The sequence below is a fragment of the Sinocyclocheilus rhinocerous genome, unplaced genomic scaffold (genome assembly GCF_001515625.1).
Source record: "Sinocyclocheilus rhinocerous isolate Xijiao unplaced genomic scaffold, SAMN03320098_v1.1 scaffold1399, whole genome shotgun sequence".
Classification (NCBI taxonomy): Eukaryota; Metazoa; Chordata; class Actinopteri; order Cypriniformes; family Cyprinidae; genus Sinocyclocheilus; species Sinocyclocheilus rhinocerous.
Genome location: NW_015634038.1, coordinates 319,577 through 341,381, shown reverse-complemented (window position 1 = coordinate 341,381; position 21,805 = coordinate 319,577). Strand labels below are relative to the sequence as shown.

General features: G+C 34.2%; 1 protein-coding gene across 1 annotated transcript in view; it reads left to right on the top strand.

Annotated features, from left to right (window-relative positions):
- Window positions 1-978: 978 nt before the first annotated feature.
- The window catches only part of LOC107745305 (probable E3 ubiquitin-protein ligase HECTD4), an 87,770-nt gene continuing 66,943 nt past the window's right edge, over window positions 979-21,805 (top strand). Inside the window, exons 1-15 of the mRNA XM_016559164.1 lie at window positions 979-1,575; window positions 3,516-3,605; window positions 4,112-4,239; window positions 6,636-6,744; window positions 8,942-9,080; window positions 10,125-10,295; window positions 11,713-11,905; window positions 13,827-13,985; window positions 14,311-14,424; window positions 15,532-15,672; window positions 16,679-16,908; window positions 17,911-18,053; window positions 18,245-18,267; window positions 18,643-18,680; window positions 19,648-19,770. Of these exons, the coding sequence (XP_016414650.1) occupies window positions 1,256-1,575; window positions 3,516-3,605; window positions 4,112-4,239; window positions 6,636-6,744; window positions 8,942-9,080; window positions 10,125-10,295; window positions 11,713-11,905; window positions 13,827-13,985; window positions 14,311-14,424; window positions 15,532-15,672; window positions 16,679-16,908; window positions 17,911-18,053; window positions 18,245-18,267; window positions 18,643-18,680; window positions 19,648-19,770 (2,121 nt within the window). The 5' untranslated portion in view covers window positions 979-1,255. The remainder of the gene's footprint in view (window positions 1,576-3,515; window positions 3,606-4,111; window positions 4,240-6,635; window positions 6,745-8,941; window positions 9,081-10,124; window positions 10,296-11,712; window positions 11,906-13,826; window positions 13,986-14,310; window positions 14,425-15,531; window positions 15,673-16,678; window positions 16,909-17,910; window positions 18,054-18,244; window positions 18,268-18,642; window positions 18,681-19,647; window positions 19,771-21,805) is intronic.

Here is a 21,805-nt window from a genome sequence, read left to right as displayed (position 1 = left end):
TGTCTTTTAAATGATTTATGCGATTTATGTTTCACAGAATTTCTGTTTAGGGAACATGGTGAGCATCTATTTATTTAAGTACTACTGAGTGTCACATTTTCTCTTTTTTATCTATGCTGTTTAACTTTTAAAATATTGTAGGATATTTAAAAAAGGTTAAGTGTAAATATTATTGTAATAATTGCAACTGAAAAAAATGACTTACAAAATTATTATTTATCTGAACAAAGGCTATTATTTATATCGAAGACATTACTTTACAGTGGACATCTTTATACACACACACACACACACGTATAAATATATATATATATATACAGTGGCTTAACCAAATATATATATATATTTGGTTAAGCCAAGATTAATAATACTTTATAGTGGGCATCTTTACACACACACACACACACACATATATGTGTGTGTGTGTGTGTGTGTAAAGATGCCCACTATAAAGTATTATTAATCTTGGCTTAACCAAATATATATATATATTTGGTTAAGCCAAAATTAATAATTAATTTATTAAGAATTCAACCAATAATTTTGGGGATGTGTTGCCATTATTTTAATAATTTTCTATGTGATATACATACATATATATATATATATATATATATAGCCAAAACATACAAATATTAAATTGTGTGTGTAATTGTATATAATATATAAATTATATTCAATATATAAATGTTTGCACACACACACACACATATATATATATATTTGTTTCGGCCAATGAATTAATAAATAACAATAATTCAACTAATAATTTTGAGGATGTGTTCCTATTCTAGCTTTTAAAGGGGCCTACATACTTAGTCATTTAATTTTTTTCCTAAAGTGTCCACTTGAAATGTTAGATAAAATCCCTGAATGTGACAACATTGAAACAAGTAACTAATTTTAGATTAACCTGATGAAGGTCTTGTGCCAAAATATGCTTCAGGTTTTTCTATGCCATTCTGTGCTCTTGCAGATCTTGACCTTCGAGACCAAGAACCCAGCGGAGCTTGCCGAGCGCCTGCGAGCCGTCTGCGGAAACCAGAGCAACGCTTACACCAGACTTTTGGAGTACCGTCTCAATGCTCTGCGCGGACTATGGGGGGCGCAGCGACAGCTGGCCCTGGAGGAGCAGCAGGAGCATGACGGGGTCCTCCCAGGGAGCGCCGGAGGGGCCGACGAGGAGACGCTGGCCCTGCTTAAGCGACAGGGCTTCCTGCAGCCTCAACATCACCACCATCCTCACCACCCTCCGATGGCCGCCGGCACCGATCAGGCGCCGTTTACCTCACGCGTCGGCCTCCTGTTGGTCTTTCCACTACTGCAGTCGCAAACTCGGCACGACCCTGCGCTCTGCGGCGTCACCGCTGAGGTCCTGCTCGCGTGTCTGCGCGACTGCCAGCCGCTCAGCCTGGGCAAGGAGCCTGCAGACTGCCTTAATGGCCTGGAGAGGTTGCTTTGCTCCTGGTTGGAGGAGAGGAGTGAGCCGGAGGAAACGGCACAGGCGAGACCACTGCTCACCCAACAGCAGAGGCAGAACGCAGCAGCTGCTCTAGTGGCTCTATCATGTGCAAGGTAAGCGCAGCACAGCGGCTGTTCGTTTCCGGCCTTTATTCATAGCCTTTAGTCACTTTGCAATAGTTTGCAAAATCATTGTTTATTCATGTACTGGTCAGTTTTGAGATTTTGGGCTATTTTTAGTGATGCACCGATCAAACACCGAAACCGAAATTAAAGTTTTGATGCAGCTGGAAACCAAAACTGAAAATAAATTATATTTAATAATCAATTAATTGATCAAATTTTTGTAATAAATCAATGCTCAAATGCAAACATTTAAATTGCATATTGTGTCAACTTTTTAATGACAGAATTATGTTTCTACTCCAGTTTGTTGTTGAAATATAAACATTAAAAAAAAAAAAAAACTTGTTGCCAAATTTATTCAAACATACATTAAATAATGAAGACAACGGGTTGAGTAAAAATATAATGAATATGTAATATAGTGCATATATTTACCAAAATGCTTCTCTCTACAGTTTTTTTTTTCTAGCCGACTAAAGAGTTTGTGGACAGTGAATGTCTTCCTGAAGTAAATGTGATGTGGCATGTTGTTTACAAACTAATTTACTGATGTCTTTCTGTGGTTGAAACACTTGATTGAGTGATTACATGAGACATGATACATTTCAGTAAGTTGTTCTGTTTCTCTCAACACCTTCTTATATTCATTTCATATTTATTTGGTGCTATAACTAGTAGTAAAGAGGACGAGATGATCGGTTCCCCTGCTGTTTGAATTGATGTGCTACAGCGATCTGTCACACCTCAGTAAAGAGCGTCACAAACACATTTATTGTTTGTATTTTGTGATAAAATGGGCAGAATTTGAAAGCTGAGACTTTCAAATTTTGACTTTCTTATTAAAAGTAACCAAGCACAAAGCTTACTATGATTATTGGATGGCAGGTGCTACAAATAATGATTAGTGAAGTTCATGCAGCAGAAAACAGCATAGACTAAAAGATCGATCATGAGATTTAAGAGTAAAAACAAGAAATCATTATTGTTAAGTTTATCCAGTTGTGAGCACAAAAATAGACACTGAAACAGTCAAAATTCACCATCAGAGAAACACTAACTGTTTCAGTCAATGATTTCGGCCCTCCAAAACTATTTTGGCCAAAATTTTGTTGCATCACTAGTAGGGGAGTAACAGTTCTTGTTAAAAAATCAAACCATACCGTGCTCCACCCACGGAGTGGGACTAGTGGGAGTAAAACATCCAAAATAGACATTTAAGTGTTTATTTTATTACATTTTATGTATTTGTGTCTTTGGATTTCAATTACAATTCATATTTTTAAAGGATGAGTTTTTCTACACTTCGGCAGCACTTACATAAAACGTTACAGTTTTATTCCTATCTATATTCTGAAGGTTTTTACCACGGGGTTTGTTCATATCATTTACCTGATTTATATTCTATTTAATTTCTAAAAACAAGGTGATTTTTTTCTGTTGGCAATATTTTCTTATGGAGTGATAAAAATAGATCCAAAATCCCTAATATGTCAACAAAATGAAGATTTTTTAACCTGGCTTCATCGTATTTAATTAATAATGCCTCATTTCCATATTTAAACATAACATTTCTTAAAATTTGTACTACAAAGCAATTGTCTGGATGACAAAACTGGAGAATTATGATTATCTCTGGTAGTTAAAATTTATGTCTCTCAGTACAGTTGCCCCAGTTGTCAAGTATGGTACTCTTAATGTATGTCTGGCCCTTTTAAACTATCAGTTTTTCCAGTCAATCATAAATGGTAAGCTGAGACACACAGCACTTAAGTACTAAAGTGTCTCAGTGCTTCTCCTTCAAGCACTTTTGATCTGATATGTCTAGGAAGGAGTCTCTTTTGATTTCATCGCTATATGCATCACTATGTCAGTCAAGAAAGGAAGGAAAATACAGCAAGGAAACTCTGTTGCTCTGTCTGTGTTTGCAGGGGTTCCCTCAAAACGTTCATTCACACGGTCCACCTGCTGCAGAAACAGACAGACCTGGGTCAGCTTCCAGTGGCGGATGTTCTCCATAGGTGAGATGTGTCTAACTGTTACTGTCTGTGAAGACATATTAAACTGCTTCTGTTGGTAGTTAACTCTTATGAATGGTGCAGAATAAACAGGGTGGGAATTATTAACCAGTTTTAAAACTGTAACTTTTTTGGAGCTTGTTTGACATGATTTTTCAGAGTGCCAAACAGAAATTAAACAGCTTTGGTCATGTGACTGTTTACACCAGCTATATACACTGCCGGTTAAAAGTTAAGAGTAATTACGATTTTAAAAAAAATGTTTTTGAAAGAAGTCTCTTCTGCTCACTGAAGCTGCATTTATTTGATCAAAAGATAGTGAAATCAGTAATGTTGTGAAATATTATTACAATTTAAACTAACTGTTTTCTATGTGAATATGCCGTAAAAAAATTTTTCCCAAAAAATCAGCATCATTACTCCAGTCTTCAGCGCCACATGATCCTTCAGAAATCATTCTCACATGATGATTTGCTGCTCAGAAAAGCGTAAAAACCTCTCATTTGCAGACTGCTGCTTCTTGAGGGAGGTCCAGGCTCACCGTCCTGTCTGTTAGGGGCGAAACACAGTGTTTCGTGGGGCTTTGAGGACATGCTGCCCACGCCAGAGAGCAGCGCCGCTGGAGCAGAGAGCAAAGGTGAGGGAGAAATGATGGCTGACCAGTGTTTGTACCAGCGAGATGGCTCTAAAATGCCATTGCATGCAGCAGCATTAATATTTATCCTTATGGAAATGACTGGAAACCCATTAATTAGCAGGGGTGTCCACATACGTTTACTGTGTTGCTGTTTTTTTATAATACATTTCTGCTTGGGAATGAATCAAATATTTTGGCTGTGTGTCAGCCTCAACCCTTTGAACATGATAGCTGCGTCCCAATTCTAAGTAGGGATGGGCATTTTGGGAAATTTCTCCAGAGCTCAGGGCGCCGCCCAAAGTGCTGCTATAACCAATCAGGAAAAAAATAAAAAATAAAAAATTTCGATCATCGTTTACATGATCGATCATCGCTGTCACGGTCGAGTACTCGAGTACTCGATCACTGTTGCACATCCCTAATTCTAAGGCTGAATCCTTCAAAGGATGGGGACTTTAAAGGCCACGCCTTCGAAGGGTGCGAAGGTCGGACTGAGCGTTGTGAAATGGGACGGTCTGGTGTGCGAAGGACTGATCTTGTCCCGTTGATGAGTGGCAGTAGCGATTGTACTGGACTTTTTTGAAAGTGATTCAATAGTCTAAAAACTAAACAAGGTTCACAACCTGTTAAAATATGCTCACTTTGGTCCATTTATGTATGTAATAACAATTATAAACCATCTATAAAATCGCATCTCTGTAAGATATGTCAACATTTGAACAGCTTTACAGTTTTTTCTCACATTTGTATCGTTAGATATTCGAGAAATATTTAAAAGTGTAATCCGGCATTTTCTCTAAAAAAAAAACCCTGTCATCTTCGGCACGCAATGAATCTTGGATCCATCGGTTGTATCCTTCATTGCTCGGGAAACGAAGGATGCATTTCGAGGCCGCGTTTGAAGGAGCCTTCGGATTTGGACAGCCTTCGTCACACCGTGGTCACGCAATCGATCTTCAAATGCAGCCTTCGAAGGACACAATCTCTGACGCAGCTAAAAACAACAATTGAACACAACATTTGCCATAGGAGAAACTTTTTTTATTCAGTTTCAGAAATGCTACAACATACAGTACGTGGGGCCCTATGATTTCTGCAACGTGGACGGAATCGCAGGATCCAGTCACAAAAATGGAATGTTCAGTTAAACACGGAATGTCATGGAATTTGACAAATTTTGGATGAATAAATCAAAAGTAGGGTTTTACACTTAAATCGCGATATGGACTAGTGCCTGTGTAAACAGACTATGAAAAAATATGAAGCTATTTAACACCGTTCTCTCGCCAAAAAAAAAAAAAACACTTCACAAAGCTATTCTGCCTTTTTTTTTTTTTTTTTTTCTCTGTTTGGTCTTGATGACAACCTGTCAAAATACAAGTTTAGTTTTACTTAAAGAAATTGTAACAGAAATATATAACTATTGTACAGTAGAATGAACTTCTCAAATTAATAATAATAATAGTAATAAATGAATTTTAAATTATTTTTGAAGGAATATCACACATTTTATTTCAGATTTTACTTTTAACATAAACCTCTGTTGGGCAGCACTAATTTTTTTTTTTTTTATGCCTTAATTTGATTACCACCGTTTTTGGTAATAAAGCTGTATTAAATTATAATTCCTGGAAAATTAAAAGAGATTACTCCGAATTTGCTGAAAAAAACAACAAACAACCAACATTTTCTAGGGCCCTATTATTGTAAACATTTTAATAAATTCTTAGAAATTTGTATCAGTTTAATTGATTAGACATGCTTTTTGATTATTACAATTTGATTAAACCATTACAAAAAAAGTAAACCAAACAAAAAGAAAAAAAATGGTATTTGTGAAAAATAAAACTGAATGTGGGAAAAAAAATCTGATTTCATAGTCCATAAACATAATTTTGGTTTAACTTTGACTAAATTGTTGTTAAATTATAAAAGTGTAATTATTTAAATTAATTAGACATGCTTTATGATTATTATTTAGTTTACCATTAAAATAGAATTTAAATGAAAATTATAAAACGGAGAGTTCCGGACCTTGATTCTGATTGGTTGAGCCACGTTCAAAGCTTTTGTAAATTACTCTACAAACATACACCTTTGTTTGCCCCTTAGCTGTTATAAATTCACTGTAAACCACGGCTTCACGGGGCTTATAGCTTTCATTTAAATGAAAAAAAAAAAATCAAAAAAAATGGAAATGGACAAAAGTGGAATTTGGTAAAAAATGCAACGGATTTCATAGGGCCCTAAGCATACCAGTACAATCTCTGCTCCTACTTTGCTGTTGACTAGAAGTAATTTTTCCCTTTCAAAGTGAATTTGCGGTGCGTCTCTGCTGTCTTTGGCTCCTCAGACACTCTCTGTCATCTCTTTCTCTCTCTGTTTGCCCGTCTCAGACTCAGACCTGGGCCGCAGCCTGGCTACAGATGGTTTCTATCTCTACACGACAAACTCTTTTGGGAAGGGCTTAAGCAAGCTGGGCTCGGGGCAGCATGGGACGCTGAGGTAACTCTAAAACCACACGACCACCACTTCACCTCCTGCCCTGCTCTTCTGTTTGTGCCAGTGACCTCCAGGCCACTATTGTGCTCTTTCTACAGCTCCTGCTTTGTTCTGCTGCCTTTCTCATTTCTGCTCTGTGAGCAACTATGTTTGTTACACGTTTGGACCCTGTGAAATTTTGTTGTCGATGAACGTCAGTGTTTCATTCCTCTCTTAAATGTCAACTTCTTGCACCTCCTCAATCTTATGGGCGAATCTCATGAAGAAATGTCTTTGACATGTTTCAACCCAATTGTGACCCTGGAGCACAAAACCAGTCATCCAAATGAAGTTCTTAGCAATGTATATTACTAATCAAAAATTAAGTTTTAATATATTTACGGTAAGAAATTCATAAAACATCTTCATGGAACATGATCTTTACTTACTATCCTAATGATTTTTGGTATAAAAGAAAAATCAATAATTTTGACCCATACAATGTATTTTTGGCTATTGCTACAAATATACCCCAGCGACTTAAGACTGCTTTTGTGCTCCAGGGCCACATATTTTGCTTAAAGGAACTTTTCAACAGAACAGGGGAGACCGGGATGTTTGTAACAGTTTAACGGCTTAGAAATTGTAATCCTCCTGAAGTTACACTGGAAGTTAGTTTCTGTGCACAAATATCATTTATGAGGATTTCAGGACAGAAATTATTGTAAGGTATCTGAATTATAATTTGATTTGCGATCAGATTTTAAATAGCAGATGCTAAATAGCAAGTAGTGTACCTCTATCTGTATCAGCAGATTCTCGTTTAATTAGATATATAGCACTACAAACATTTATATAAATTAATGTATAACAATTACTACAACTCTAGAAAGAGTTTAGAAACCAAATAGGAAAAGTTGGTAGATTTTGTGCATTATTAACTGACCAGGATTTTGCTAACCTGATGGAGTATTGTGTGATTTATTATTATTATTATTTATATACTATTATAATATTTATTAATATTTTGAATTGGCTTTTATTTTTGTATTTTCAGTTTAAATTTTATTTTAAGCTTGTCATTTTGTTATGTGCTTTTGTCACTTTTATTATTTTTAATTCTACACTATTATAATATTTATTTTTAGATTTTTAACCTATACCTTGCTTAGTTAACCTTAGTTAATCCATTAACTAGTATTAACTAACAATGAGCAATACATTTGTTACAATATTTATGAATATTCAGGTTCATTAAATAATATTAACAGATTAACATTAACTATGAATAACGCTTTAGAAGAATTTTTCATTGTTAGTTCATGTTAACTAATGTAGTTAACTAAGGATTTATTGTTTATTGTAAAGTGTTGCCTAGTTTATTTACAATTTAAGCTTTTATCCAATTATATATTTAATTTCAGTTAATGGAAACTATTTATTTATTTATTTATTTATTTTTATAATAGTTTAGTTACCAATAACAGCACTGGATAGGAGCTTTCTTAGGTACTGAGAAGCTTGACCATTTAAAGCTTTATAAGTAATGAGCAGAATTTAGAAATGCATACGAAACTTAATATGTGACGTACAAACAGACACAGACACACACACAGACACACACACACACACACAGGGTTGTTTTTGTGAATTGTGGGGACATTCCATAGGCGTAATGTTTTTTTTGTTTTTTTTTTGCATCTTTTTAATCAACATTTTTAACAATTTACAACCTAAATTAAAAACAAATAAAGCACAGGCGTAATGGTTTTTATACTGTACATACCGTATTTTCTATTGCCCTACACCAACCCTACACCTAAACCTACCCCTTACAGGAAACTTTCTGCATTTTTAGATTTTCAAAAAAACTAATTCGGAATGATTTATAAGCCTTTTGAAATATGGGGACACTCAAAATGCCCTCATAAATCACCTTCTCGTTGTAATACCTATGTCATACCCATGTCATTATACAAATTTGTGTCCTCATAAATCACAAAAACGCGCTCACACACACACACACACACACACTCATTATGTATTTGAGTAGTTAACCCAAATTTTATGTATTTGTCTAATAGTTTCTCTCTCTCTCTCTACATATATATTGCATCTCTGTTTAAAAGCACCACTGCTAAAAATAATCAACTCCACTAATTGTCGACAATCCTGGCACATCTCTTTAACCTAAAACTTCTTCCTCTGCCCCTCCTCCCAGGGGTTTTGTGTACTGTCGGAACGAGGAACTGGAGGCGGGGTGGTTGGCACACAGCAGTGGCTTTTTGCTGCACCGTCCAGCTTCTTTTGACATCAAACCTCATCAGCTGTGCCACGTCATCGACCCCTTCACACTGCAGGTACGACCCCTGCATCTCAAACCATCATCCTGCACACTGCACTTTCACATTTACATCACATGTATGTGTTCTGTTATTTCTAATCCTATAAATATAAACAACTGGATTTTTTATAAGTATGCTCGAAAATGAAACAGTTGCATGATTTGTGGACATGCTTGTTGCGTTATTACTGATGCAATATGCATTTTGGAAAACATCTCATTTTGAGATGATGTTTCAGCACATGTGGGGTAATAAATAGATGCATAGTGTCAACTTTTTTGTTCGTAAAATTAAGATTATTTTGTTTGTTTGTTTCACGTATAGTGTATATATCCCCTCTAGGCTGTAGTTTCAGTTTAAGTTTGGACTTTGTTAACACATGTTATGCATTACTCCTGAAATGTTAATTACAAAAAGTTTTGACAAATTAAAATGATTGTGTCAGATAATGTCAGATTTCTTCTGAATTCTGCAAGTAGATTTCTCAAAGTTGCAAATGGTGGAAATTAAGCTTGAATCCTCAATGTGTCCCAAATTTTCTAACATTTAGATGTCAGTTAACCCCACCCCCCCACCAAAAAAACAACAAAAAAAAAAATATATATTTATGCTATCATATGCAAAACATTTAGACCAGCCAGATTTAATCAACATTTTTATCAAGTTATGGCAGTACTGCACTGCAGATTGAGTACCACAGTCAGCAGACCATAACCAAAATCTCTATCCTCACAATAATAATTATGAGAACAAGTAAACATTGCTGGCGTAATATTTGAACGGACAGATTAAAGGTCATCATTTAGTCTCCCTCATGTCATTCCAAGTTTTATATTACATTTCAGGTATTATATCCATTTTATGTATTGCGTCCTGTATGAATGGCCTGTAAAGAAGAAAACCTAAAATAAAATGCAATACATATGGCATGTTCTTGCATGGTACCTTTATTGAATCGTATCAGATGTGTAACATTTTTGATGATGTTATATATTGACTAGGCCCTTACAAATGCGTTATTTGTGGAAGCTTCTAGTTCCCCGTTTCTCTCTGTTGAAGGTTTCCCAAGTGGTAGCGATGCCGCTTCATCATTTCCCAGTGGGCAGCAGCTTGACCAGCCTGCGTCTGTGTTCTGACGGTACCTTCCTCTACTGGGTTTGGTCACCTGTCAGCATCAACGAGAAAACCCAGAAAGGCCACTCTGTCTTCATGGATGTCTTCCAGCTAACAGTATGAACTTGAGACTTACAGACTTACTGATTTCATTATGTTCTCTGTGCAGATTTATAGTTGCATTTATGGTTTTCTATTGCATGCAATAACTGAAGTTCACGTTAGCAAACTTATAAAAATGAGTACTTATTATAGTAAAAATAATACACTTTAAAATAATTTTATACTAAATGCAATTAGTTAAGAACTCAGTGCTTTTTTGACCTACTTAAAACAAAAAGTAAATTTTATATGCAATTTCATGATAACTTCTATTGTCTTTGAAATATGGTTAAAGTACTGCAGAATGTACTGACAGCTAAAATATACTTTAATGTTATTTCTATTGACAAGAAGTTCACTTTAGCAAACTTATAAAAAAAGAGTACTTATTATAGTAAAAATAATTCACTTTAAAAGAAAATACTTAAGTATGAACTGAATGCACTTAATTACATATTAAATTAAAATGTTTTAGTTCAAATTTATACTAAATGCAATTAGTTAAGATCTTAGTGCTTTTTTGACCCACTTAAAACAAACAGTACATTTTATATGCAATTTCACGATAACTTCTATTGTCTTTGAAATATGGTTAAAGTACTGCAGAATGTACTGACAGCTAAAATATACTTTAATGTTATTTCTATTGACACGAGTATGTAATATATTTAAATATATTTGTAATTACACATTTGTAATGATGATGCTGCAATTTAGTGCATATATTAATTCTAAATGTAATATTGAATAACAAACTGCAGTTAAAATGATAATCAAGTACTTTACATGTGCTTTAGTATGTTAGTCAACCCTTTCAAATAAGTGTACTTTAAAGCAGGACAAAAGATTATTAAAACATAATGATTTAAAAATGTAAGCTAACGTAAAACATTTAATTTGATATTATTGCAAAGTACCACTTTTTAAAAGTGTACTTAAGTGTGTTGAACTCACTTAGAGTTATTTAGTAGAATTTTGCCAGGAAATGTTTTAGAATTTTTATCACATGTTAATGTAAAAAATCTTGTGTGATATAGCTTGTGTTTGTTTGTTTGCTGGTTTTTATTGTATTTGTTGTACTTGTATTTTTTAAATTGTTTTTGCCATGAAAATAGCCTTTGATGCTGACATGGCATTAAATAAATATATACTATACTATACTTAAGTGTGTTAAGAAACGGTCATGAAAGTGTCTCTCTTTAAGTCACTTAAGTGGCCTTTTATTTCATTAATATTATATTACCTGCAAGTACAGCTTTTTTTAATATACCTTTAAAATTTGAAGTATAATGAAAGTGCACATTCAATACAATTAAGTGCACTTCTTTCACAAGGGAATTATCATAAATGTTGCAAGTAAATAAGTGTTCGATAAACCTTCATTTCACAAGTTCCCACTGTCTGTTTTTTTTTTTGTGTGTGTGTTTTCCAGACTGAGATGGGTCTGTGTGTGGCCAGTCCTATTCAGGATCGGGTAATCCTCTCGCGAAAGGAAGGCGAGTCATCGAAGTGTTTGAATGAGCTGCTCCTGAGCCGTATGTCCCGCTTTCGTGCCTCACACTCGTCCACGCTGGCTGCTCTCACCGGCTCCGCCATCACCAACCCCGTCAAAGAGGAGCAGTCGGGTAATGCTGCTGTATGTTGTTTGTGCCTCGCCTGTTCCCAAGCACCAGCTTCTTTGGCTTAGTTTCTATAATGGGAGCTGTTGTGAAAGAGAAGTGCACTTAATTTTATTGAATGTGCACTTGTAGTGTACTTCAAATATTAAAACTGAGGATGCACGATATTATTGGAACGTTATCGGAATCGACCGATAAAGGCTTAAAAAATGTATGCCGATAAGACGAATAACTCGCATGTGCTCTGGGTGTGTTAGGTTAGGTGTTTTATTTATTTAGGGAGTGCTGTAGGCCTACTTGTAATAAAATGAAAAGTAAAATACACAAATAACATTAAGATATAAATAAATCAGTAATCTCATAACATCACGAGTCTGTTTTGATTTAAAGGTTAGAAGCTATAGCTTACATGAATAAAGCAATGACACTTGCAAATTAAATAATTTAATATATACAGATTTATTCATATTTTTTCAAATGGATTATGAATACAAGGAGCTCTAAAATATTTTTAGAATTTTTACTGCTCTTTTGCTTTAGACCATCTATTGATGTTAAATCCACAAATAAAATGTTGAGGTTTCATCTGCATGTCAAAAAAACAAACAAACAAAAAACCCAGCAGAGATTGATTTTATTATAGTTATTTTCAAAGCTTTCAATGTACTCTCTTTAAAAAAAAAGAACTTTAATAAGATTTATTAGTTCTAACAAATACATTTGTGCTCAACCAAAATGAAAAATAATTTGATTAGCATTTCTGCACAGGAGAGACTTGGTGTTGTTTCTAGGGCTGTGTATCACCAGCAAAGTCACGATACGATACGTATCACGATACATAGGCCACGATACGATACATGACTGCACTGAATTTCACCTCAGCAGAATTTAGTAAAACAGCTGTTTATTAAACACTGCTTACTATAGTGCCATTTCTAACTATTGGCAGAGCAGGCAGTTGACCTCTGCATTATGAAGGGCCTCCATAACTGTACCACAGTACAATATAGGTAATGGCATATGTTTCATGTTTACATTGGGCACTCCCCACCAGGTACAATATTCTGATTGTTTGCATCTTGTTTTTAAGCCCATAAATAATAATGTACTTGTTCTAATAAATTTATATTGTAATGTACTCATTCTAATATATTTAAAAAATCATTTACATTGCTGGTAGGTTATCATTGCACAAATTAACACACTCTACAATTAAAAAAAAAATAATTAGATGAGTTCTAAACTAACGCGCTGTCTTCACTGTATCTAACGCACATTTATAGTTTGCATAATATATATGTGTGTGTTCTGTGTATATTTGTTATGTATATATAAATACACATTGACTAGCGACTATCGTTATATTGATTTGATGTCGTTTACAATCAACAGACGTTCAAGTGTTATTTTAGTGCCTGATGAACACCTGACCGGTCGAAATGTTGCACTGTGTAGATAAATTATTTTTCAGATCTCGAGTTCAGTATGCAGACTTTTATTTTTTATTTTTTCCCAGATAATGTTTTTCAGATAATGGGACCAATTTTGGGTTTTGGATGTGTACACCAACTGTGTATTTTTCATGTCAATTTAGGATCATTGAGATGCAATTAGATGCTATAGCCTATTATAGTTTTTATCAGTATTACATATTTTTTTATAAAATAACATTTTCGGTTTTGATTTTAGTTAGAGCATTTTAGCAGTTTTGTTGTGTGTCTTTGTCTTTTCTAAATATGTCCTTAAAGTTTTTATACATTTTTTAGTTTGAGTTGTTTCAGTACATCAAGTTAAATGAACACGAGAGAGTGTTTTTTTTTATGGTTTTAGCTTTAGTTAATTATAATAACCCTGGCAAATTGGAAAAGTTTAAATCGCAGTGTTGATCGTGGGCTCTTGTGGCTGTTTTTTTCTCTCATCCCAGTAGTCAACACAAGCTGTGGTCTGTCTATAAAAGCACTGAGGAAGACGCCGATGTACGTGTGTGGGACGTATCTGGTGATGCTGACGCCCGCTCCAGGTGTAGCTGGGAGCTCGGCCACACGCTCGCTGTTCGGTGGCTCCAGTGGCCTTTCTTCCCTCAAGAGTAAGATCTTTATACCCTAAACAATCATTTTAATTAAGCACTGTTTTATACTGATCTCTATCATGGCTAGTGTCAGAATGGTGATTAATCATTTAACGTTATCCATTCTTAACACCGCTGTTACCTAAGCAAATGCATAACAATTAAAGGGACAGCTCACCCAAAAATGATTGCATCAATTATTCACCCTCTTGTTGTTCCAAACCTAGTGAACTTTAATAAAGTCCATGCAATCCAGGAGTTATTTACATTGGAGCTTTTTTTGTTAAACATTCTCAAGCTCTTGTTACCATTTTCATTCCCTGCCTTGTGTTTTCTTTCCTAGTCTTGGCGTCTAGTTTGGTGTTTAACCTGGCCGACGGTCAGTTTAGCAGTCGTGCTGATCTGGTCGATGCTCCTGGAAGTTCTCTGGGGCGCGGAGCTCAGGTTGCAGGACTGGGTAAGAATCAGACATTTCCACACGTTAAGGTCCTTTCACACTTAACATGATGCAAAAAAGCTAATCGCATCTCAGACTAAATATGAACTGGGACTGTGACAGACATTGTTGTTGATCTATATTGTTACTCTTAAAAAAAAAAAAAGACATGAGCACAGATGCACATTTAAAATTTTCAGAATTTATGAAAAACATCACTTGAAAGACTTTATTTGATCAAAAACAACAGAAAAATCAAGGTTTTGACCAAATTCATGTTTTTTTTTTTTGTTTGTATCATAAAATAAAAGTGATAATAAAAATGATGGTGACACTTTCTATGAAGCCTGTATTTATAATGCATTGTAAGTTATAACCACAAATAGGTGTGTATATATATATACACTCACCGGCCACTTTATTAGGTACACCTGTTCAATTGCTTGGTAACACAAATTGCTAATCAGCCAATCACATGGCAGCAACTCAAAGCATTTAGGCATCTACAACTTTGATGAACTTTCTTGATCCGCTTCAAATGTTGACTACTGTGTGTGTATATATATATATATATATATATATATATATATTTATTTATAAGGTGTTATGCATGCATTATAGTGCATTAAGAATACTCTTATGATGCATTATAAATGCAGGCTTTATCTACTGTTATAATGCATCGTATTATTAAAAGTTATAACCACAAATAGGTAAGTATTATAATGTGTTGTAACTGTTGTTATGATTATTTATCAGATGATGCAACATATTATAAGGTTGTTTATAAAGCATTATGCATGCATTAAGAATACCCTTATGCATTATAAATATACAGGCTTCTTAGGAAGTGTTACAAAATGACAAAAGCGCATGACAAAATTGCTAAAATTGATCTAAAATAAACTGAAAATATAAAAGTAAACGCTAGATCAAAATATGAATAAATACTGTAATAGTATAAAATAACACTGCGTCACATTCAGGTTGTTATTTTTCCATGTTTTATGTCTTGGATTTATAGTTTTAATCTATATATATTTTTTTCCATTCTTCAAGTGTTCCTGAAATATCTCTCTTAAGTGTTGTATGAGTACTGATTTTATGTTTTGATAATGATTGTTCCAGGGGCCTGTTATGATGCACTTAACAACTTGATCTGGACGTGCTCCAGCGACTACATGGACCAGTGGTGTAATCCTGGGAATCAGGCCTTCCATCATGTGTGCCAGCGACTGGGCGTCAGTCACGTCATCAGTCAGCCTAAAGGTACTGAAACTATATGCCTATGTAAACAAAAAGTACAAAACAGTTAGCTGGAATAGATTTTTGTATGGCGTAAGATTGTACAACATAACATTTTCGACTTTCGAAACATTACAGCATGTCCTAACCAGGCACAGTTTCCAGCTGTTAATAGTGATGAAAGCTTATTTTGCTTAAATGTCCCTTGTGAAAAAGAAATGCGCTTTTGCATACTTTTAAAAGAGCACTTATTACTGAATACTTTGAAAGAATATACTTAAGTGTAAATGTTTTCAGACACATAATTGCATGTTAATTGCAGTTAAGTAGAAATGTATTATAATTAAAATGTATATTAAATGCAATCAGCTGAACTTTAGTGTGTTTTTGACCGACTTAAGTAAGACTTAAGTACATCTTTATGTCATTTCCTAATTACATCTGTTGTCTTTGAAATATGGTTAAAGTACTGCTGAATGTACTCTCAAGCATTTGTGATGAACTACAATATGTATGTCTTGAGTTTTTAAAATTATTTGTAATTACACATTTGTAATGATGAAGTTGCAATTTAGTACATTTAAAATATATTAATTTTAAATGTAATATTACATAACCCATTACAGTTAAAATTATAATCAAGTGCTTTACGTGTGCTTTAGTTTGTTAGTCAAGACATCAAAATAAGTGTACTATAAAACATGACATGATTAATTTGACATTATTATAAAGGTCACTTCTTAAAAGTGTACTTAAGTGTGTTAAGAAACAGTCATGAAAGAGTCACTTAAGTGGCCTTTTATTTAATTAACATTAACAGTTTTATTGTTTTTTAAAATATACTTTTAAGATTCGAAGTACACTACAAGTGCACATTCAATACAATTAAGTGCACTTCTTTTTCACAAGGGTTCATTTTTCAGTGGTGCACTGGAGTGCTGATAGGCCACTTGCTTTTTTTAGGTGTGCTGATGTTTTGTACAGAAGTGATCTGTATCGGTTTCCCAGTAATATGTTTTTGACTCAACAGAAGAAATGATAGACACATGCAAAGTGATAAACCAGCTGCTCCATCATGTTGGCGCCATGTGCATCCATCAGCTCAACCTGCTGGCAGCCAGCAGTAATCTGCACCTGGGACCCTTCATAGTAAAGCAGCCCATGGAGGCCTGCCACTTCAGCTCCATATGTGATGTTATGGAGAAGGCCATGGTTCACGGAGACACCTGCATCATCCGTTGCATTCTGGTCGTCTTTCAGGTGGGGTTTTTCTAGTAACACTTTATTTTGATGCTCCCTTTTTTAACATTCTGTTGGCAATAAATAATGTTGCACCTACATGTCTACTAACTCACATTAGAGTATTAGAAGACTTTCTGCTTAATATCTGCTAACTCTTTATTGTCATGGTCTCCCAACAGACTGACTGTAAGTAACTTTGCAAGTACATGGGTCAAAGATGTTAAGATGCCCTCATCAAAATAAATTTACAAAAGTGATTTTATGTCCATAGAAAGCACATTAAATGTAAGTAAAGTGTCTACTTTTAAGGTTTCAAATAAGTTTTTGGAGAATAAAATGTCAAAATTTGGTAACAAAATAATGTTACATTGTCATTCAGTGTAACACAATATTTATGTACAAATTCAAACAACATGCTTATTCTGACGTGTACATATTAAAATATATAAAAGAATAAGGGAGCATATTAAATTTGATTGTGTTTTAAATGAGTAAAAAATTCTTACTGACAAATGGGCAAAACCTAGGATAGTGGCAAATTTTAGAAATGTAAAATTACAACTAATTAGTATTTGGGGTGAAAGTAATTAGTCTTTTAATATGTCATACATTGATTTTTGTTGTAAGTATGCCTGACAAGATTGTTACACTGAATGACATTTTAGTAAATCAGGGAAAATGTATGATATTTATTTTTTGCTCAGAAAAACAAAAACAAAATTGCAATTAAATTAAACAGAATTTTTTAACATTTTTTTAGGGAAAAACAACAACAATTTAAAGCAGTATTACACTTATTGTTTTTATGCTTAAACCCTTTTTCGTCTTTGACCCACATGTAAACTTATTCTAACCCTAACCCTACCAGTCTACTAATACTCTAATGAGAGTTAGTAGATATGTAGGTGCAACGTTACTTATAGTCAACAGAATGTGTTAAAGGGACCATCAAAATAAAGTGAAACCAAATATTTAATAAAAAATTTAAATATTATAAAAATATGTTGTTTTTTTATCCAGGTTGTGTTCCAGTTTTTTAATCTAAATGCAGAGCAGAACCGAGACTGTGTGAAGCGTTCTGGACTGTTGCTGTGGCAGTTACTCATGGCTCCTCACGATCAGATAGAGCCGGAAATACAAAGAGAAGTGTGTCTCGCCATCAGGTGAGCCTTGAAATGAAGTCTGAAAATCCAAAAAGTAGGGATGCACCGAATGTTCGGCAACCGAAATTATTCGGCCGAAAATAGCAAAAAAAGCTCTTTCGGTGTTCGGCCGAAGCGAAAAGACCGAATAAATTGTACCGAACAATGACGCAATCAAAACTGTCAGTGAAAAACGCATAAATCATTACAAGCACCGACAGCGAGAGACTGTTTAGTACTACAGCGAATGTCTTCGATGAGAAGAGGAAGGGTGATTGTTGCTGGTTTTACTGTATGATGATTGAAATCGCAAAATGGCCTTAAACAATTAGTAAATAAACTGCAGAACATTGTTTTCGCACGAATTGCATGTATTCTGACAGCGCTGCACGAACTTGCGGCGGATCTGCTTGTTAACCAGGGTTCAATCCAGGGGAAAATCTGCGCTGAAACAGTGTTACTCGTCAGTTGCTCATTTTTATGAATTTTTACAATGCATGTGACAATGCAATACGTGCAACATATTCGTAATGAGACTCGTTTATAAATCTGCTGTTGTCAACAAAAAGAAGCATTGAGGTCTTCCTGCGCGTTTCCGCCAAAATAAAAGTTGACAAAAAGCAAGAACTGCTTCTCTCCACTGTACCTGTATGTGACTTTAAGAATTACTTTGATAAGAGATACTTTTACTTTTAAGTGAACTGAATTGATGTTGAAAGATGCAGTTCTACAAGCTGTTAGCTTTCATAAGCCTTGTGAAAAAGAAGTGCGCTTTTAAATAAAGATACTATATTAAAAAGAGTGCTATTACTAAAATAATATACTTAATACGTACTTAAGTGTAAACTGAAGGTAATGTTTTCAGATACTTAACTGCATGTTAATTGCAATTAAATAAAAATATTGTAAAGTTTACATTTATATTAAATGCATTTAGCTGAACTTTATAGTGTTTTTGACCCACTTAAGTAGGACTTAAGTACATCTTCACATGTAATTTCATAATGACTTCTATTGTCTTTGAAATATGGTTCAAGTACTGTTGAATGTACTGACAAGCATTTATGATACACTAAATGCATCATGTATTTAAATGTAATTGTAATTACTCATGTGTAATGATGAAGCTGCAATTTAGTGCATTTAAAATATATTCATTTTAAATGTAATACTGAATAACACACTATAGTTCAAACGATAATCAAGTACTTCACGTGCTTTAGTCAACACATCAAAATAAGTGTACTTCTTTAAAACGTGACAGAAGATTATTAAAACAATGATTTAAAATGCACTTTAAAATAAAATTTTAAATTTGACATTATTTCAAGTACACTTTTTAAAATGCTTTTAGAAACATAGTCATGAAAGTGTCTCTCTTTAAGTCATTAAATGGCCTTTATTTCTTTAATATATTATCTGCAAGTACTTTTATTTTTTTAAATACACTTTTAAGATTTAAAAGTACACTACAAGTGCACATTCAATACGTTAATTAATACGCTTCTTTTTCACAAGGGAAAATACATCCGTAATTTGAAATAATTGTTTTTTTTCTGTATAAATCATACAGTTTACTAAATCTCATTAACTGGCAGCACTTCCACATCAACAGGTAGCGTCACCAAGCTTGCGTTATTTAATGGCTGTGCAGAACCATTTGCTCAGCAACACCATCCTGCTCCACCCGGATGACATTGATGATAGTGACAGCTCCCTACAAGGGGAAACAATGAAGGTACAGGTAAACATCCCCTTTAAAAACCCTACAGTCTCTCGGATTGGTTAGTGTGGACCGATGGTGGCTCCATCCAGGAAAGGAGGAACATACAGGAATGCATTGCATTGGTATTAAATTGGTTCATTATAGTGTGGTCTGTACTGTACTGTGTACCAAATATTCAGCTTTAAGCATTGGTTTGGCATTGCAGCGTCTGCTTTTGTGTGTGAATATGTGTGTTTCTCCAAGAAGTTGAGTTTTTTTTATTAAGTAATTCAATGCATTTAATGTCCATTTTATTTATTATTTGGTAAATTGTCATGAAATAAGCATTGGTAGTAGGCTTGCCGCGATAGACGGTGTTGACGGTGATACCGGTGTTAAGCCGCAACCGGTCACTTGCCCACCGCGGCACCGACCCCCACCGTCGTTTTGATTTTTAGTAGTAATAAAAATCATTTAGTTCAAGAAAAAGAACAGACGCTACAATTAAAAACTGAATGCGGCTGCTCAATGCAGCGTGCCGAACGACCGTCGCAATGCGCATGGCGCTTTTAAGCTATTTAAAAGTGAAGGAAAGCGAAGAAAATTGGGAAAATTCAAACGAACTAAAAACTAACAATTGCTTTACGCCGAATTGCCGCTATTTGAAAGTGAAAGTAAAATGAGCACGCCGCTTTTACAAGCTATTTAAAAGCGAAGGAAAGCGAGAAAAAGAGGGAACGCCCCGCCCCCGCAGTGATACTTTACTCTCATTAACACATATTAGTTGTGTTCTAAAATCTAGTGAGCTGCCTTGCTGTCTACATAAACAGCTGCCTTCTAAGTGATAATATAGTTAATATGGAACATGATCAGTGACCGATTTGAAACGCACGGTATGGGCAGCATCTCTCATAATGGACACTTACATGTGCCACACAAATAGCACTAAATACTTCTAAGCTAACAACAACAATTTAAGCAAAAAATACAGCAGTAGCATTACAAATGTTGGGTTAAATTCAGCATTTTTAATTAGATTTAACTATATTTATCAATATATCATAAATTGACTGATGGATTTATTTTCAGTTAGAGCTGGAAAGATGTCAAAACATTGAGGAAAACTGTGTTAACTCAATTCACAACAAGAAGTGTGCTTAATTATTGAATGTGCACTTGCAGTGTACTTCAAATCTTAAAAGTATGGCAGCTAATATAATTTTAATGAAATAAAAGGCCACTTAAGTGATAGAGAAACTTACATGACTGTTTCTAAACACACTTAAGTACACTTTTAAAAAGTGCTCTTTGTGATAATGTCAAATTAAAAGTTTGGTAACACTTGTTACACATGTTACATGTACTTACTATTATAATAACAATTAATTATGCATAATTATATGCAAGTAACCCTAATCCAAACCCTAAACCTAACCCTAATCATATAGTAAGTATGTGTAGATAATTAATATTACTCAGTACTTAAATGTATAATTACACTGTAACAAGGACACCTTAAAATAAAGTGTAACCAAAAGTTTTGCTTAAAAGTATATTTTAAATAATAATGTCAATCTTTTTTTTTGTGCTTTAAAGAAGTGCACTTATTTTGACCAACATACTAAAGCACATTTTAACTGTAGTGTGTTATTTGATATTACATTTAAGTTAATCTATTTTAAATGCACTCATTTGCATCTTCATCACTGCAAATGTTTAATTGCAAATATATTTAAGTACACTTTAGTCATATTTCAGAATAGAAATAATTATTAAATTACATTTAAGATGTACTAGTAAGAAGTCCTAATTAATTAGCTCAAAAAGCACTTTATATTTAAATTGCATTTAATATAAATTTAAACTATAATATATTGTCATCTTATTTCACTTAACTTGCAATTAAGTGTCCGAAAACATTACATTAGATGTATTCTTATAAGGTATATGTGACCCTGGAGCACAAAAGCAGTCTTAAGTCGCTGGGGTATATTTGTAGCAATAGCCAAAAATACATTGTATGGGTCAAAATTATAGATTTTTCTTTTATGCCAAAAATCATTAGGAT